The sequence below is a fragment of the Syngnathus acus genome, chromosome 10 (assembly GCF_901709675.1).
Source record: "Syngnathus acus chromosome 10, fSynAcu1.2, whole genome shotgun sequence".
Lineage (NCBI taxonomy): Eukaryota > Metazoa > Chordata > Actinopteri > Syngnathiformes > Syngnathidae > Syngnathus > Syngnathus acus.
Window position 1 is genome coordinate 3,722,832 of NC_051095.1, and position 18,411 is coordinate 3,741,242.

General features: G+C 43.8%; 1 protein-coding gene across 1 annotated transcript in view; it reads left to right on the top strand.

Annotated features, from left to right (window-relative positions):
* The window catches only part of LOC119128085 (pyruvate carboxylase, mitochondrial-like), a 114,199-nt gene extending 99,604 nt beyond the window's left edge, over positions 1-14,595 (top strand). Inside the window, exons 17-27 of the mRNA XM_037260201.1 lie at positions 182-422; positions 529-696; positions 1,071-1,152; positions 3,807-3,964; positions 4,821-4,907; positions 7,717-7,896; positions 9,376-9,550; positions 9,861-9,934; positions 11,988-12,128; positions 12,335-12,436; positions 13,173-14,595. Coding sequence (XP_037116096.1) covers positions 182-422; positions 529-696; positions 1,071-1,152; positions 3,807-3,964; positions 4,821-4,907; positions 7,717-7,896; positions 9,376-9,550; positions 9,861-9,934; positions 11,988-12,128; positions 12,335-12,436; positions 13,173-13,322 — 1,558 coding nt within the window. The 3' untranslated portion in view covers positions 13,323-14,595. The remainder of the gene's footprint in view (positions 1-181; positions 423-528; positions 697-1,070; positions 1,153-3,806; positions 3,965-4,820; positions 4,908-7,716; positions 7,897-9,375; positions 9,551-9,860; positions 9,935-11,987; positions 12,129-12,334; positions 12,437-13,172) is intronic.
* The last annotated feature ends 3,816 nt before the right edge of the window (positions 14,596-18,411 follow it).

The window sequence follows — 18,411 nt, forward strand, 5'->3', positions numbered from 1 at the left end:
AAATATAATTACACTGTGGGGCAAATTCAACTCCTGGGCCCAGAGTGTGACACCCCTGATCTAAGAAATCCGGGTCTAGCATTTTGTCTCCTCCTGTTGGTCATTTTTTTGTATGTCGCTTGTAAAACTGTGACGTGAATTTCATTGTTCTGTACTCAGATGACAACGTTTGTCTCTTCAGGTTCTGCGAGGTGGCAAAAGAGAACGGCATGGATGTCTTCCGGGTTTTCGATTCCCTCAACTACCTGCCCAACATGCTGCTGGGCATGGAAGCCGCCGGATCGGCGGGAGGCGTGGTGGAGGCCGCCATCTCGTACACGGGCGACGTGTCGGACCCCGCCAGACAGAAGTATTCCCTCGGCTACTATCTGGAGCTGGCGGAGGAGCTCGTCAAAGCCGGAACGCACATCCTTTGCATCAAGGTGGGGAAGTAGCATTGGTTCCGTTGGACCTTCATCTTTCGCCGTCTAGGACCGGTCCGATGAGGGCGAACATTATCGAGGCTTTTTCCACGTCTTTGGATTCCAGGATATGGCCGGCCTGCTGAAGCCCGAGTCCAGCAAGCTACTCATCGGAGCCTTGAGGGACCGCTTCCCGCACGTGCCCATCCACGTGCACACGCACGACACGGCCGGCGCCGGCGTGGCCGCCATGCTGGCGTGCGCGGAGGCCGGAGCTGACGTTGTGGATGTGGCGGTGAGCGAGACCCACCTGGTTGTTATTTGGGGGAAGGGGATGAGTAACCGCGTCCACGTCTGCGCTCTCATCTCGCGGGGAAAAGCGCCACAGCGTCATTCCATTAACGTGAACAAATATGATTTTTCTCATCTTTGCATAGTGAGATCGGAAAATATGCTCAAAAGCATTGGTTGAACCAAGAAGCTGCTATTTGCAATTTGGACCTGTGAACATTTCAATCCTACTTGTTGATTCTACATTACAATAAAAGAAAGTCGAGTTTATTTGCATTGTCTGGCTGCCGCCCAGATGAATGTGCCGCTTTCATTTTTTTTTTTCTCCACAATTGTCTTTATGTCACATACCAACTCCGCTGTTTTGCGATCCCCCAGGTTGACTCGATGGCTGGCATGACGTCTCAACCCAGCATGGGAGCGATGGTCGCCTGCGCCAAAGGAACCAAGATGGACACCGGTAAGCTCGTTCCCGTCCCTCAGAAGAAAAGTGCAAGCGTGCCTAATGTGTCCCGAGCGCACGGGGGTGAACAAAAGCGAGCACCTTGTGCGAGATATAAATCGTGGAAGGGTCGTTATTAATGATCTGGAACATGTCTGGGCCGGCAGTGATTTGCGTTTTGAGAGCGTCCTTCCCACACGCTCGGGGAAAACAAGCAATCGATGAACGCCAGCGTGTTTCTTCTTGTAGTCGCCGACTCGTCGGACTCGCTACGATCGGGCCAATTATGAAGGGGGAAAAAAACCGAGCTGGAGCCAAATAGTCATCAATAATAAAGACGTTGGCTGGCTTCATTAATGACATGATTTGAAGTTGTGCCTGGAAGGAAATGAAATGGCCTTAAATAAAGTTTGATTGTCGTAGAACCATAGCGAGATGGTGGAATGTACATTTGGAGATTTTATTAGCGTAATTGCGACATGCGCTAAGATATGCCCACTGCTGGCGAGGCTGCTTTAGAGCGCCTCGTTGTTGCTGTAAGTAAGCGCATCTCATGCAGGGAAAGTTGGAAAAGCCAGGAGTGGGAGTATTTTTCATTATTCTTATTTTATTTTTTATAAAGTCTGATTTGATAGCCAACTTGGCTTTGGTGCCTCGTTGTCAGCTGTGAGTGTGCAGGTGTCATTGAGAAAACGTTCAATGTCAAATTGGGTATTTTTCTTATTTACAAAAAAAAAATCAATTGACGAATGACCAAATTAGATTAATGAGTATAAATGAATAAATTGTAATGAACAATTTAACCAAAAAACATTGATTTTTCTTATTTCCAAAAAAATCAATTGACAAATGACCAAATTAGATTAATGAGTAGAAAGAAATACATTTTAATGAATAATTTAAAAACATTGATTGCACCAGTTATTACAGGACTCTTGGGTAGAACTAAGGAACCAAGTGGGGCTCTCCGTGCTCTGTACTTTCCCTTATCCTTATTTATAATTTTTTTTAAAAAAAGCCTGGAGTCTCTGTGGCTTTCAAACCCTTTTTATCCAGAATCGAGTTTCTGTTATCAAATTCCATAAGGTACGACTTTGAATTTCCGTCCAAACCGTCACCTTGTGTGCTGGGTTTTTCTTTTGAAGGCCTTCCGCCTCTCATCTTTTCAGTCTCAACAAACAACGCGGCCTTGGATTCATCGAAATAGTTGCTGACCTTAGTGTTTCCACCCCCCCCCCCCCCCCCCCCCCTCCTCGCGTTATATGGTTGTTGTTTTTTTATCCCAGCTGGACTCTTGAGCAATAATGAGTAGTTTTCTGCGTGCTCTGCTTCCTCTTTTCTGTCATCTCCCCCTCCTCCTCCTCGTCCTTCTCGGTGGCATAGCAATTAACAGCACTTTGCATGCACATTTCAGCATCCGCCCCCTTGGCAAGCACGAGCGTCACTATTTGTTTGTGGTGAAAAGTGACTGTTCATCCTTTTGTCTCCTCATTCAATTACTGGCACACTTGCGGTTTGACATATTTATCCGGCAAAGCGGCCATTTGTTGCTCTTTCTTACTGACTGTGAAGATGATTTTGTTAATGCCGAGAGAACGTCGCCGTTTGAAGACGCACGAGGCCAGCCAACAACACGTGCGGTGTGGCTCCTTTAGGTATAATGCAAATATGCAGAAAGGAGACACAAAGGTAGAAATTGAGGAAAAAGGCGTTCAAATCAATTATATTGTACCGTTTCAGAAAAGGTGATTGCCTTCATACACATACAAATTAGTCCAACCTGCCTTGGATTTGTGACAATAAAAAGCTGATAGGATTGTAATATCCTGTCACAAAAAGCATAGTTCTTAGAATAGTGTTTATTTTATTATTATTACTTTATTTTTATATTTTTTCGTTTTTTAATTTATTTTTTAAAGACTATGGGTATCCCTCCAAAATTTCTATTATAATAGTTGTACCTCTTTTTTTCACTTATATATCATATTATGTATGATATTACTTTTACTTAAATATAATAAAAAATCTCAAACTATATATACTAAACAAATTTTTGTCATGTTTGTAGTTTGTGTATGAAAAGGAAAATAACACTATAGTTCTGATATTGTACTATAGTTTGGGATATATAGTTTGGGATTTATATATGTATATTAAACATTTTGTTTTTGCTTCATTTCCATGGACATAAAAAAATTTGCTTCACTTCCATTTACATTGTGCTGCTCCTGGTGTGTGTGCACCGTCTCCACCAGGGGGCAGTATAATACAGACATTCAGAAATGCATGGTCACAATTTCACAGTAAGCCACATTAATGTAAGTCCAAGAATACGTCTTGTGTCCTTCAATAGAGTTTGGGTGTGGGCAACAGTGGACAACAGTGTCCTCAGTCCTCAAACGTGCGTAAGGCCACGAACGACATGCGACTGATGCGCGCCCGCCGCGATGCCGCCGTGATGGATGCGCGAGGGAGTTTTAACCACACAGTCACAAATAAACATTGCCACTGATTTCTACCTCCGGCTCCGTCATTGAACATTTAATGCGCCGTTAAGCTTTTCGGCATAAGGCTAGAAAAGTCTGCCTTGGTAATAATACAAATGAGTGGCCAAGCCACATTACTGCTTAGATCCTGAAAGGCATTTGAGGTTGGTTTCAAACTTGTGCCAGGTATCGCTCTGGAGAAGGTGTTTGACTACAGCGAGTACTGGGAAGTGGCTCGAGGCCTCTACGCTCCGTTCGACTGCACGGCCACCATGAAGTCCGGCAACGCCGACGTCTACGAGAACGAGATACCCGGAGGACAGTACACCAACCTTCACTTCCAGGTGCCCCGTGGCTATTCTTAACCGCTCGTCCCCACCCGCACACGTTTGTTTTTCCCCCAAGATCAATGAAGCGAAATGACGTTTTAGTCTCACAGCTGACCTGTGAAATTGAACTGATGTAAACACAGGCCCCACTGTACGCCTGTAGGCCCAGCCATGACAGTCTAATAATAGAGCTGCTTTTCCACCAGAAGACATGTTGATGTGTCACACAAAGTGCAGAAAATGTCTTTGCTCTCTTCAGACCACACCTTCACAAGAGAGCCACTACATAAATGTCAGTTCAGACAAAGTATTGCAGTGCACTGCATCATAGTGACTGCGAGGTCACAGTAATTCTCAGAAGTGTACTAGTGGTACACTGGCTCCCTCTAGAGGTATATGAAAGAATCGCCACCTAAGGACAGGTCAGTTGTGTTTAACTTTTACCAGTACTCGATGTGTTTTTAAACATTTAATTAGGTACAGTTGTTATGTAACTGCTGCGTGCATTGCATTTTCTATTTGTTTTCGATATAGTTTTTTATTTTTACTTGTTTTAAGCACAGTGCTAATTTTTAAACTATGCAAATCATAGTAGCTTACAAAAATAGTTTCCAGGCCTTAGCACCACCCAGGACTACTACACTTGTGTTTTTGGCGTCGCAATGATGGTGAGACTTAGTTTCAGCACCACTGCATTAGAAAGCACATTTTCAGCACTATGGACAGCTCCGACACACTTTGAGCTGTCCATGATTGTCTTTCTGGCGCAGTGCAGTTTTTTTCCATGGGCAAAAGAACATTAGAACAGAAGCTGACCCACAATTTCCATCTTGCTCTCGCCCTTGTTGTTGTTGTTATTGTGTGACCACAGGCGCATAGTATGGGCCTGGGGAACAAGTTCAAGGAGGTGAAGAAGGCCTACACCGAAGCCAACAAGCTACTTGGAGACCTCATTAAGGTGAGACATGAAGATGAACAGTGTAGTGCCGGGCTCACATGGTCGACATATCAGGTTAAATTTCAACATATATTCTGTAGTTAAAACATAAATTTGCCTCTAAGTCTACTAGCTTAATGCTAACACATAATTGGGAACACCATAGACGGGCTAACGAATAGCATTGCTGTTACACTGTGTGTTAGGGCAAGTGAATTTAATTATGAGCTGCAACCAAAAACTTGTAACTGGAGTTACAAGGAGCTCCGTCTGGGTTCTTGTTTATTTTTTGCCCCCAAATCAATACTGTGCTCCCTTTTTGGACAGATTGTGTCAGTTCCATTTCATTGCACCCTGTGGTGCGATGACAATAAAGCTCATCGGAGCTATTCTGAAGTGTACCACTTTTTAGTCTTTAAATTGCCTCCGGTTTCAGTTGCGCAACAGTGAGGCCTGTCTTCCTGCTCACTCTGTGAAGTGCCTTGCAATAGAGCGACAATTTGTGCACGTATTTGTCAGTATTCGCTCGTTATCTTTCTGTCAGCTTCCTTATGTAATTAGAGGCCACATACACACACACACACACGTTTTCAGCACTCTTGCACCGGCTGCAGGACTGCACGTGGTCACAGTCCTTTGACTTTACTCGCTCCCATTTATTTTTTTTTTTCTTCCTTCACTCCATCATCGCCTGCCGCTTGCATGCCGCCTCCATTTGGTCCCGACTCAGACGTCTGTCTAGCCCTCATTTTGATTAGACTCTGGGCTCGTATCTCTAATCTTCGCGTCGTTTCCCCCACTTCGGCCGGCTCTCCCAGTGTCTCGTTATCGCGCCTGTCTGCCGTCTCCTCCTCCGGTGACAGGTACCATTCTTCACCGCCGCCACTTCCCTGCCTGGCTCCCTTGACGCTGTAAAAAGCGAGAGAGTTGTTTATGTGCTCACACACACACACACACACACTCACACACAAAGGAGTGAGAAAGATGAACACAATCCTCAGGGTGGGTTTTAGGAGGAGGAAGAGGAAGCACGGAGGTATTAAGAACAGAAATACCTAGCAGAGGTGAAAGTAAAAGAGCGATAACATCGCAGTATATGAACATGTACGTGATTTATTTATTTATATATATATATATTTACATATATATACACACACACTTACACGCACACTGTGTATGTACATATATATATAAATATTATATATACTATGTGAAGGTGTATGTGTGTATATATGTATATATTGTGTGTGTGTGTGTGTGTGTGTGTGTGTGTGTGTGTGTGTGTGTGTGTGTGTGTGTGTGTGTGTGTGTGTGTGTGTGTGTGTGTGTGTGTGTGTGTGTGTGTGTGTGTGTGTGTGTGTGTGTGTGTGTGTGTATAAATATATATGTATATGTGTATATATATATATATAGTATGTGTGTATATATATATATATATAATATATATATGTATATGTGTATATATGTATATATATATATACGTATATATAAACTATGTGTATGTGTGTATATATTTATAACATGTATATGTGTGTTTATATATATTAAATGTGTGTGTGTGTGCGTGTGTGTTTGTGTGTGTCTGTATAAATATATATGTATATGTGTATGTATATATATATATATATAAAGTATGTGTGTATATATATATATATAATATATATATGTATATGTGTATATATGTATATATATATATACGTATATATAAACTATGTGTACGTGTGTATATATTTATAACATGTATATGTGTGTTTATATATATTAAATGTGTGTGTGTGTTTGTGTGTGTCTTTTCTTTGGTACTAATACTTTTTCCCTCGTGTGTGTGCACGTGAATTATAGGCGCTGGTCGAGAACGAACACAGGCGCGCGCGCATGTTAAGATGATGAGTGGGTCGAGTACTTGACGTGTATGAGGAGCAAATCCAAGAGTGTGTAAATGGGGGCGTTGAAGTGCACGCGGGGTGACAAATGAGATGAGAGTGACGAGTGAGCACAGTGTGTCGCCGCTGTCAACAATTCGTCCGTATTGAAGTGCATGAAAAGACACATCTAGACCAAAAAGCAAGTAGGGATCGACAGTGTTGTGGATTATTACTGCAACAGGTTGTAAAATTGAAAGAAAGAGGTCTGTAAGTGAAGAAAGGGAGTGTTTTAGTGTTATGACAAATGCTGCTAGTAAGCAGCCAGGGAGAAAGTCATGATTCTTGAAGACACATGAGAAAACAAAAGGCAATGGTCCTTTTACTTTGCAATAAATAAGCAAAGATTGGCCTTAGGAAATGCTGATAACATTGGAGAAAGGGAAACTTGGGATGCACGGTCACGCTTTGACTTTAGTGTTTTTTTTTTTATACTTGCTAAACTCGCATAATGGCCACAGTGAAGGTTTTAGCCTTCTCTTCCGATACCTCGGGCATTCCTGCAAACAAGTGTTTCAAAAACAAAAAGGGAGAGGGAAAAGACCATTTAATTGGCTCGAAGTCACCAATAAAAAAAGCTTTGGTAAGGTATCCGGAGATGACACCTGTCACCAACACTTGGATGCCGGTGCCTCATGGCATCAAGTGAAACGTCAAGTTAACATTCCGTTCACTTCTGCAACTTTGTCTTGCGAGAGCCAATTTCATTTTTGTTGCTGAGTCAACTGCTCGTCTTTTGTGACCCACTTAGCAACGGGAGACGGATGCGCTCGTCCTCGGTAACGGATGCCACCGATACTTGCGTGCCTGTCCAGAAAAACTCTTCTCATCGCCGTTATGCAAATGATTAGCATCACAATCTGTTTTCCTTCTGCGCGGCGCTCAACTGTCGATGTGTTGTCCTTCAGGTGACACCGTCCTCCAAGATTGTAGGGGACCTGGCTCAGTTCATGGTCCAGAACAACCTGAGCCGCGCCGAGGTGGAGGAGAGGGCCGATGAGCTTTCCTTCCCTCTGTCCGTAGTGGAATTTCTTCAGGGTTACGTTGGGATACCGCACGGAGGATTCCCGGAGCCCTTTCGATCCAAGGTAATCCAACCTCTTCCTATACGCACACACGCGCTCCACAACATGGGAAAATCCACAAAATAGATTTTATTAAAACATTTTCAAATTAGTTTTACACTCCCCACGTGCTTTATTGAAAGTCACTTTTGAAACATTCCAATGAATTGGAACACTCAATGTCTGTTTTAAAAGTACTACGCATGCCTGGTGCGGTGGTCAGCGTGTGAGTGTGAGCTGTGGTCTAGTACAGCAGCGCTTGCATTAGTTTCCTCTTTCATTTTGTGGTCAACTTTTCCTCCGACAATCAACAAAAGCTGAAAAGTGTGTCAGAGACTCATAATGAGTAAATGAGATATTATAATTTTTTTTATTTACTTGAGGTAGATGCCAATACCGATATTTAAGTTCAATTTTGATTAATCTGACAATCATTCAAAAAATAAATGCAATAATTTATGTTTTGGGGCCACTTAATGCTTAGAATTTTTTTTTAATTAAGGGCGGAATATTTGACTTTTTTACAATACTTGACTTCTTTAACTTAAACAGAAACAAAAATCCGTTGATTTGTTTTGGGGCGGTAGGAATGTTTTAATGTAATATAACATTATAATATTAAAATATATCATATATAACATAATTATAATATATATTAATATTTAATGTAATATAATTTTGTCTTATATTGTAATGTGTTAAAAATATATATTTTTTAGAAATTTGGGCTTAGTTGGTTAACATCTCCGAATTGCTGCTGCACACACATCAGGGTGATGTCATCCACCGCTCGTTGCACTCAAGCTGCGGGCATTTTGTGCACGCGAAGCACAAGATATGGCATCTTTATGACGGCAAAAATAGTTAGCGGGCACATTACATCACACGACATCAGTCCAGCGTTTGTTTTTTTCTTAGTTTTTTTTTTTCTCTTCATGCAAATGCGCCCACCCCAAAAAAGAAAAGTGGCCCCTGTTGTTTTGTTCTTAAACATATCTTTGAAGAGAATGAACTCATGGACCTTGCGTGGGAGTGCGCTCTTTAATAATTGCAAACGAGCAAGCAAACTGCTTTTGTCTTCATTTGTTCGAGGTACCTCTCGAGGACGCGGCGTCGATAACAAACGGGAACTTCAGCGGCACGGTCGTCTCTGAAGTGTCGACGTGACACATACGTTGAGTCAGCTGCCGCCAAAGCCGCGCGTGACTAATAGCTCACCGTCGCGCCTCGGCGAGGACCTGCTCATATGTAATTTTAGCAACACGGAAGCAGAAATGCTTTGAAGGAGCGATTTTGAATTTCTTTGCTCTCTTATGATGGTCCAAGTCAAAGTCAGGTTAAAGCTTTCATGGAAAGGCGAGAAGTATGCCGTGAACTTTCCCAGCTCTTAACACATCGCAAAGTCTTGCGAATCCCACGAGGGTTTTCCTTTTGACATGAAACGTCTCGGCCCTTTTCCCAGCTCAATAGAAAACGACTCAAACAAGTCTTCACTTTGTCTAGGTCCTCAAGTCGCTCCCCCGCATAGAGGGCCGCCCCGGCGCCTCGCTGCCGCCGATGGACTTCAAATCCCTGGAGGAGGGTCTACGGGCGGCGCACGGCGATGACATCACCCCCGAAGACGTCATGTCAGCAGCCATGTATCCCAAGGTGTTCCAGGAGTTCAAGGAATTCACTGGTGGGTTAGGATGGCCAATGATGATGTTTTTGAAATATTTTATTATTTATTTATTTATTTATTTTCTTGTTTTTTTTTTATATTTTGTTTTTTATTTGATTTATTGATTGATTTTATATAATATATATTAATATTTAATGTAATATAATTTTGTCTCATATTGTGATGTGTTAAAAAAAAATATATATATATATTTTTTTTTTTGTTGATGTTTTTGAAATATTTTATTTCTTAATTTATAGAAGATTATACAAATCCTGCACACACATCTTTATGCAACATATTTACTATTATCTGTCCTCCACTGCAGCTAACTTTGGGCCAGTGGACTGTCTCAGCACCAGACTCTTCCTGGATGGACCAAAGATCGCCGAGGAGTTTGAGGTAATGTTCCACACTGTGAAGCTTTCAACTTTAATTAGAATTCAGCAGAACCGCCACTGCCCTTGACCTCTGACCCATAAGACCCAAAGAGGAAGTAATTGGGATTGTTGTTGTTTGTAGCAAGTGCCTTGACAAGTGTGAGTGGGCTGATAAATGAGTGGTTGCCCAAAGTGTCGCATGCTTTTCATGTGTCGAGCTCGATCGACTCTGGAGTCGATCAAGCGCCTCCCCCCGCCCCCCCTCCTCCTACTTTCTCCCTCATGTTAACAAAGTAGTTCACATCTTCATTCCAGTCAGGCAGGCAGTCTTCATTTATTTATTTATTTGCACCTGCAGCAACATTTAGTCCTCATATGTGAAATGAACACATTCACATCCGCCTTGATGAATAATTTCCTCTTTTTTCCCCACAATATCAATATTTTCATTACGGGTTCGGCGCGCGCACGCCACGTTATCGTGCGGGGCCAAAGGCGCGCGTGCGTCATTTGACGGCAGCAGGGCACCAGGTTGATGTTAATTGATTTTTATATTGCTCGGGACCCAAGGAGCAGCACTCGGGCGCTGCCGCGTTATCAAAGATTCAACAGTTGCATCGATCGCTCAGATATGCTATTGACCCAAAAGTGCGAAGCGCTAACACGCCACTCAAGCATTCCAATGGATTTTATTGTTTCACCACACTTGCTTTTTACGCTCTTTGCGCTTCCCATCAGTCATTGCGGGAAACAATGAGCCTTTTGTTGTCATGACGATGGGTTATTCCCACCGGATGGCGTCCTATTAGCGGCAGCGAGGAGCGAGAGACGGACTGAAAGCGTGTCCAAAAAAGTGACAACTTTTTGCTTTTTCACAAGCGTCGCTTTATGGCCTGTGAAAGGAGGCGAGGGAGACAAATGGCACTGCAAAGAAAAAGGCGCCCTTCGTCTTCCGAGCGGAGAGCAAATCATATACTTTTCATGGTCTTTCTGCAACTTTTCCATTCTACAACGGAGCAACATCGGCTTATCTGTCATCTTTTGTTGCCATTTTGAGGGCCATCCAAACTGAGATCCACTACAAAGATGATATTAAAATAAATAAATAACTATTACAGAGCTGCCAACAACGAGGCGCTCTAAATCGCCCCCCCCCCCCCCGTCCAACGAACCGACTCCCAACGACCGAACGAATCGGAATGATTGAGTTCTAAGTGCTAGTTTGCAAATCCGCAACTTGTTGACATGCGAGGTGCCTCTGGCGTCATTTCACACTTCATTTCCAGTCCCTCGCAAATCTGGTCCAAAATGCGGCATGTGGTGTGCACGCATCCACACCGCTGTCAGTCACCCACACGTACGGGCTAATAAAAACCTCCCCTTGGCCGGCTTTGAGCTGGTGATTCAGTATCATTCTAACGATGTTTGACAGAAATGTAAACTTAGATTTGCATAAACATGGAGTCGGACATACACGTGCGTGATTTCATGATCTTATTCCGGGACAGCTTATTAATAAGGTCACCTCAAGTTTAGTATCAAACCTGTTTTGAGTCAGAGATGCCACGAGAGCCCAACGTGTTGTTAGCTTAGCGCTGGAGGCCGCTCCTGTGTTTGCTCACGGCGTTAGACAAACACGCCCGACTCGACACACAATGAAAGGATCTTCTGAGCATTATTACACGCTTCTTGACTGTTTAGGCAAGAAAGGGAAATTATGAGCTGGCTGTTTTGCACGTTGCACTTGACTGTGTTGAAAAGAAAAGCAATCACATGCGAGATTTCATTTGTCACCTCACGAGTGGAGAATAACAATGCGGGGGCTGATGAAGCCGGAGCTTCTCACGCCAGTCGATGCTGATGTTTACCTTTGTGACACTCGTGCTTTAATTGGTCTGCCGGCTTGATGAGACTGGCAGGCAAAGGCGCAAGGCGCCAGCGAGAAAAAAATAAAATCATAATAGGAAAACTAATGATTTTTTTTTTTTTTGGGGGGTTTTATTTTTTTATAATAATTCTAAAGATCTTTTGTTGGTTTGTCCGGCAACGTCTTATGTTCCGCCCTCGGCCTGCAGGTGGAGCTAGAGAGGGGTAAGATCCTGCACATCAAGGCCCTCGCCCTGGGTGACCTGAACAAGGCCGGCCAGAGGGAAGTCTTCTTTGAGCTGAATGGACAGCTGAGATCTGTGCTGGTGAAAGACACGGTCGCCATGAAGGTACGACGTGATGGATTGCGCTGAAAAGAGAACGAGAGAGACGGATAAATGATCGGTGCGGCGTAAAAAGAGGATGAAGTGCTCCAAGTAAACAATGAGGACGTGTATTAATGGCGAGAGAGCTTTGCGATGATGACGTTCTATTTCTCCTCACACCTGTAAGCGCATTTGTACCAATGATGGATGCTTGAAATCTTCCCCTCCAGGAGATGAAGTTCCATCCCAAGGCCCAAAAGTCCATCAAGGGTCAAGTGGGCGCGCCCATGCCCGGAAAAGTATTGGAGGTCAAAGTGGCAGTAGGCGACAAGGTCAGTTGTTGCCAGACACAAGCCCACGCAAGATTTTTGGGGGTGTGGTGGGAAGTATGTCACAAAGTACTTGAGTACTGTGATTGAGAATTTATAGAAAACTAAAAGTTGTTTCATCATCATGCTAATTTTGCTAAAGCTAAACGACAGAAACTCCAAAATTCAAACTCGAATAAATACCAGCAAACTAACTCCTAGAAAAGCCTACAAAATCCAATTAACTCCAACAAGGATCCTACAGACTCAACTAACTCCTACTAATGCCTATAAAAAAATCTCCTACCAACAATGTAGCTAGCAACAATTAGCAACTACCTAATTAGGTCCAAACTAACTCCTAGAAACTCCCAACTCACGCCTAGTTGAGTCCCAACTAGCTCCCACAAACCCCCAACTAACTCTGACCAAGTCCCAACAAGCTCCCACAAACTCCCGACTACTACAAACTCCCAACCCCAACATACTCCCGACTAACATTGACAAATTCCCAGCTAACTCCCAACTGAGTCCTTACTTAGTCCTTCATGACTCTCTACTAAGTCATTCAAACGCCAAACACCAACAAACTCGATGAACTCCAACCAACACTAACAAAACGCTCAAATTGATTCATGATAACTACTTTTTAAGTTTTTCTACTTCTGACGTTCCTTAAGTATGTGTAACTCTACTTAAGTCCACAATGCAAGTATTTTCCCAAGTTGTGGTGCTGACTGACGCCGTTGTCCCTTTTTAGGTGGAGAAAGGGCAGCCTCTGTGCGTCCTCTCCGCCATGAAAATGGAGATGGTGGTCAACTCGCCGCTGTCTGGCACCATCAAGGCGGTGCACGTCGTCGCCGACTCCACCCTGGAGGGCGACGACCTCATCCTTGAGATTGAGGAGTAGAGTGAGAAGGTCTGTTCGGTGGGGTGGGGGGGGAGCAGGGGATAGGGGGATTCTGTCTAGTTTGCTGCAAGTGAGGTGCGGGCTTTATTTTTACATACACATAGCCAGGAGGATGTAGAGTAGAAACGCACAATAATATATACAATGTAAAATAGTAATTATTTAGTCATTCTCCAGGATGAGGACTAGTTTCACCTGAGCTACATTCCATCACTCGTCTTAAACTAAAACACGCGCAACGCTACCTTGCAATCAAATGTTATCAGCACACCGATGATTTGCAACGATAAGACGGAGCGAGTAGGCGCTGCGTAATGCCGTCGGCCCGACTTATTCCTTCTCCGTCATCTCAAAGTTCCGAGGCCAAGTGTTAAGGCTTTCTAATCATTAGGCTTTCGTGTCAAGTGCATTCTGGGAATGTGTGATAGTGGTTGGGACCGTTTGTTTGGGCCATATTCCAGCTCGTCATCACGGCAAAGGTCGCGTTACTGTATCAGTAACATCAGCGAGCGCTCGTTAATCCGTATCACGTCGGAGTATAGACTTTACGTGGTGTAAACGAGACAAGGCCCCGATGTGAGGCAGACTCGCTGTGTTGCCCCCCCCCCCCCTCCATGAAGCTCTGCTGATTCATTTCTTCGTTAATACTCTGTCAAGTGATGTGAAATTAGCCGGACTAATAAGAGACTCTGGAGACCCCCGGCAGCAGCGGCGCGGCGCCGATTCTTCTTGTGCCCTTGCATACATTAGCCTAATTGTGTGTACGCAAGCAAATTTCCAAGCGGCTCCCGCCATGCTGCACCTCCAGAGGTTGAAAAAGTAAAACAGCTTCTAAACGAAATGGCATATTGACAAACACGGAGGCATTAAAGCGTGTAGAGGAAATAACTATGCACCAATGGTAAATTCAAACACCCATGGCCCCGCCCCCTTTCCTCCCCTTCAGTGCCGCTTCCGCCACAATCTCCCCTCGACATCATGCTAGTATACGGTTGACTGGCGCCGTCGCCGACCTGAACACTGGCTCCATCCTCGCCAGCCTCTGCTCGTCAGGTCATCAAATACTTCTAACGTTACGCCATCTACTGGTCAGTTACTGTGATGTATGTTTCTTTTTTTTTTAATCGCTATATAGTTATATCCAAGCAACCAAAATGTTTACGCTTTCATAAGCAAAATATTTTGCAAAAGTGTTAGTTTACATTTACTGAAGGTGCCCGTGTGTAGCCTGTCCTAGATTAGAAGCACAACTGAAACAACAAAGACACAAAAAAAAATAATAATAAAAAAAAAAGGGAAATGATTACATATCGAGAGCTCTAATTGTAATCGTTGTCTTTACCTACGAATAAAAGTGAATTAACGAAACCTCTCGGTATCTGTGTCATATATTTAGAATCAGATGAGCAAAGAAACACAACGCTCTAGTGCTGGTGTGTCCATTCTGCGTTCTTTTGAGGGGATTTTTCGAGTGAAGCTGTTTAATTATGGCTTGGCTCCACCCCCCACCCCCGCGCAACACTGACAGGACGTTCCCGCGCGGCCGGATGATGAATGAGGATGCCCCTTGCAGCCTTGCAGGGTATCTGCTTAAATACCGACGGAGCGCACTGAATCAATCACGCCTGTCGCCTGAGCGACTTCATCGATCAGCTGCCCGACGATCACTAGGATGGCGTTTTTGCGGCTTGTTTGGGACGCCGTGCGGCTAATGACACGCTTGCCGCTCGTTCAGGCGGAAGACGAAGAAAGAACGGGATGTTCGAAGACGAACCGGCATGGCCGGTAATTGGTCTGACCTTGCTTCAACTTTTGTCGTCACCGTGATTGACACGTTGACGTTTCACCCTCGGCGGCTTGAGGTTATTTTAGTATTGTCTGAAGCAAGCCCTTTGACAAAACGTCTTTCACAAATGAACTTCGCTTGGCAGACAGTGAATAATACTTTAAAAAAGAGGCTTCAAGATTTTCATCCTCTTTTTAATCAAACCACATAAGTGAGGAAAATCTGCTAGCTTAATGCTAACCTACAATGCAAAATGCCATGCATATGCTAATGGGACTAGCATCACTGTTGTAGTTAGCCATTTGACAAAACGTCTTTCACAAACGAACTTAGTTTGGCAGACAGTGAATAATACTTTAAAAAAGAGGCTTCAAGATTTTCATCACCTTTTTTTAATCAAACCACATAAGTGAGGAAAATCTGCTAGCTTAATGCTAACCTACAATGCAAAATGCCATGCATATGCTAATGGAACTAGCATCACTGTTATAGCTTTAACTTTTTAAGCAATGAGTATTTGACCACAATATTCTCACATGCATATATTCTTTATCCTCTGAGGAACGAGTAACATTATTGCGGATTGATAGGGAGTTGTGATCCCGCCCCCGCCTCCTTCTATGTCTCGAGACACCTCTGCACACCACCATGCGGGGGAACGTAAACACGAGAGAGCCCCGAGACGGACGAGTGTGTGTTATGTCTGTCTCTGTGCGTGCATGTTGTGTGTGCCTCCACTTTGAGAACAGTGCGCTGTTACCGTGGCAACAGGCACATTCAGGCCAAAATGATGCTGTTTGGGGAAGAGCGCACAATTTTTTTTTATCTGTGACGCTGCACGCACGCACGTGTTTCAGTGACGGAAAATAATCGTAGATTTCTCTGACAGGACCCCGTATAGCAAATTAACCCAAGCCCTTTTTCATGCCCACAAGTGAAAAGCATGGCTGCAGTAATATGTTTGGAATGGGAGTGTAGTTGTGAGACGTAAATTTAATCATCTGAGGCTGTTAGTGCAGCGAAATATGATTTAGTGCAGTCTGTCACTTGTTATCAGCTCCAGCACACCTTTTAAGATGACAGACGACACACACTGCGTCGTGTTATCGCTCCATCTGCACTCTGCTGGGATGAAGCCCCCCATATTGTCCTAATTATAAACTGTTCCGAAAAAACTTCGTATCTGTTGTGAGAGTTTTTGTTTGTTTGTTTGCAATAACCGTCTCGCCACTCCGTAACCTTTAAAGCTTCCCTAAGCCCTTTTCCCAAAAGATGATTATATCTTTTCCGATCATAACAACAGGACTTCAGGTCCCACTTGGAGGAAAGGAGTTATTTTGACACTGTTAGAAGTTTTCATATGAACCAAATTGCCATGATATGGTGGGGGTCCGTCAAGGGTCAATCCTTGGGCCCGTTTTGTTCAGCTGCCCTTGGGTCCAAATCATCACAATGCCAATGTTAATAGCTTGATTAACCAACATTCCCTTCAACTAAAAAAAAACAACAACAACCCCAAAACCAAGGTATTGTTTTGAGCAATAAAGAAATAAGGATTGCGGTTATTTAACACAGAGTCACTGTCTTTAAAGACTACGGACCAAGTCCGAAACCCCAGATTCGTCTTGAAGATGCATTTCTAAATGGGAATGACTGTAACTCACATTTCGTTTTTCAAGGTCTTTCCAGTAAGACTTTATTGTGGCGTACAAGATCTCCACAGTTTGTCTCTCAAGTGCGAACGAGGCAGGAGACGTGCAGCTCCCAATACAATTAGAAATCGGCGTCCCGGCCAAGCCTCCATGGCGGTGTGTTGCTTCCAGAAAAGTCAACCAATTGGCCGAGGCAGCTCTGTAAAGCGCTACATTGCCACCGTGACATTATTTGCTGACCCGATCCACACTTTGCAAGCCGGGAGGGAGCGTATGCCAAAGCAAAGTGTCGCGGATATTTTAACACAAACTATGCAGCAACATATAAAGTAGTCCACGCATATTTTCTTGACTCCTCAGAAGCTGTCATTCCACACAGAAGATAGAGATTTCTGTCAGCTAAATGCTGCCCCCAAGTGGCTAAGTTGATTTTCAATGTTTTTTTCATTATACTCAGAATAAGAATGAGTAATTAATAAAATTGTATGTGGCTACATATGGTGTACACACCAGGACCAGTCAGTGACTTTCAAGACTATCAGTGTAGTTTTCAGATTTTGGTCTACTGAGCACCTTTTGTGTTTTAACCACTTATTGGCACACTGTTTGCGTCTTCTCGCAGATGGGGTTCACATTGTGTGCTCAAACAGTCTTCGAGCATGTGGAAGAACATCCAGCAAGGCCCGCCGCAGCAAACAACATCAATATTCAAGCGCTCTTGTGTAGCGCTACCCATTTTTCATCAGCGGAGCACCTCCGGGGGAATCTGCCGTTTACCCAAAACAAAATGTTCAAGCTGCTAATATCTGACATTCTTTTGATAGTATTCGCTCTCACCAGGCCAAGATCGGGTTCAAATTTGATTCAACCAAATACGTTGAGTTTATTTAAAAAAATGTGACTTTTGTTTATAAATTAAGCAAAAATGTGTGGTAGGGATGAACCGAAAAGTTTAGTTACCACGGTTTGAATCAGGAATGCATTCTAGGAATGCACATAAGAGGGGGCAGTCAAAAATGTGAAGGGGGCATGGTCTTTTTTTTTTTTTTACACACATTTTTAACACACACTGTTAGTGTTTTCTTCACGGCAGTTGTTAGCTGTGTGTCCAGATCTCAACCTGGAGAAGTGGATTGCACTCTGTCAGGCATCTACACTAAGACCTGTCCAGCTTGGGTGTTCCACCTGAAGATTAAAGCTTCTGCTGGTATTGCTCTTAGGGTCACTGAGGCACGCAAACCCCCTGACCACAATAAGGTGGCAATCTCTCAGGGGGGGGGGACATATAATATGAATGTTATATTAACTATTATTTGAGTTGTCGTTAATCATTAGTTATATCACGGGTCATTAGGACGAGTTTGGTGGAGTTTTTACTGCTTCTTCCAACTCCTACCGCGCTGACTGTAACTTGACACTCTCTGGCTGCGTCTTGCCTCATTTGCATACTCACAGTGATTGGATGTTTACGGAGGGGCGCGGAGTCCTGACAGCAGGCTGTGTGACGACACACACTGCACCGACATGAGAGAAGAGAGGGGGCTGGTTAACGTGTGTTTCTATCAGCGGATTTTTCACTTCTAAAAGTTTGATTCGAGGGGGCAGGACATCTGTTTGAGGGGGCGTTGCCCCCTCTTGCCCCTGCGTAGAG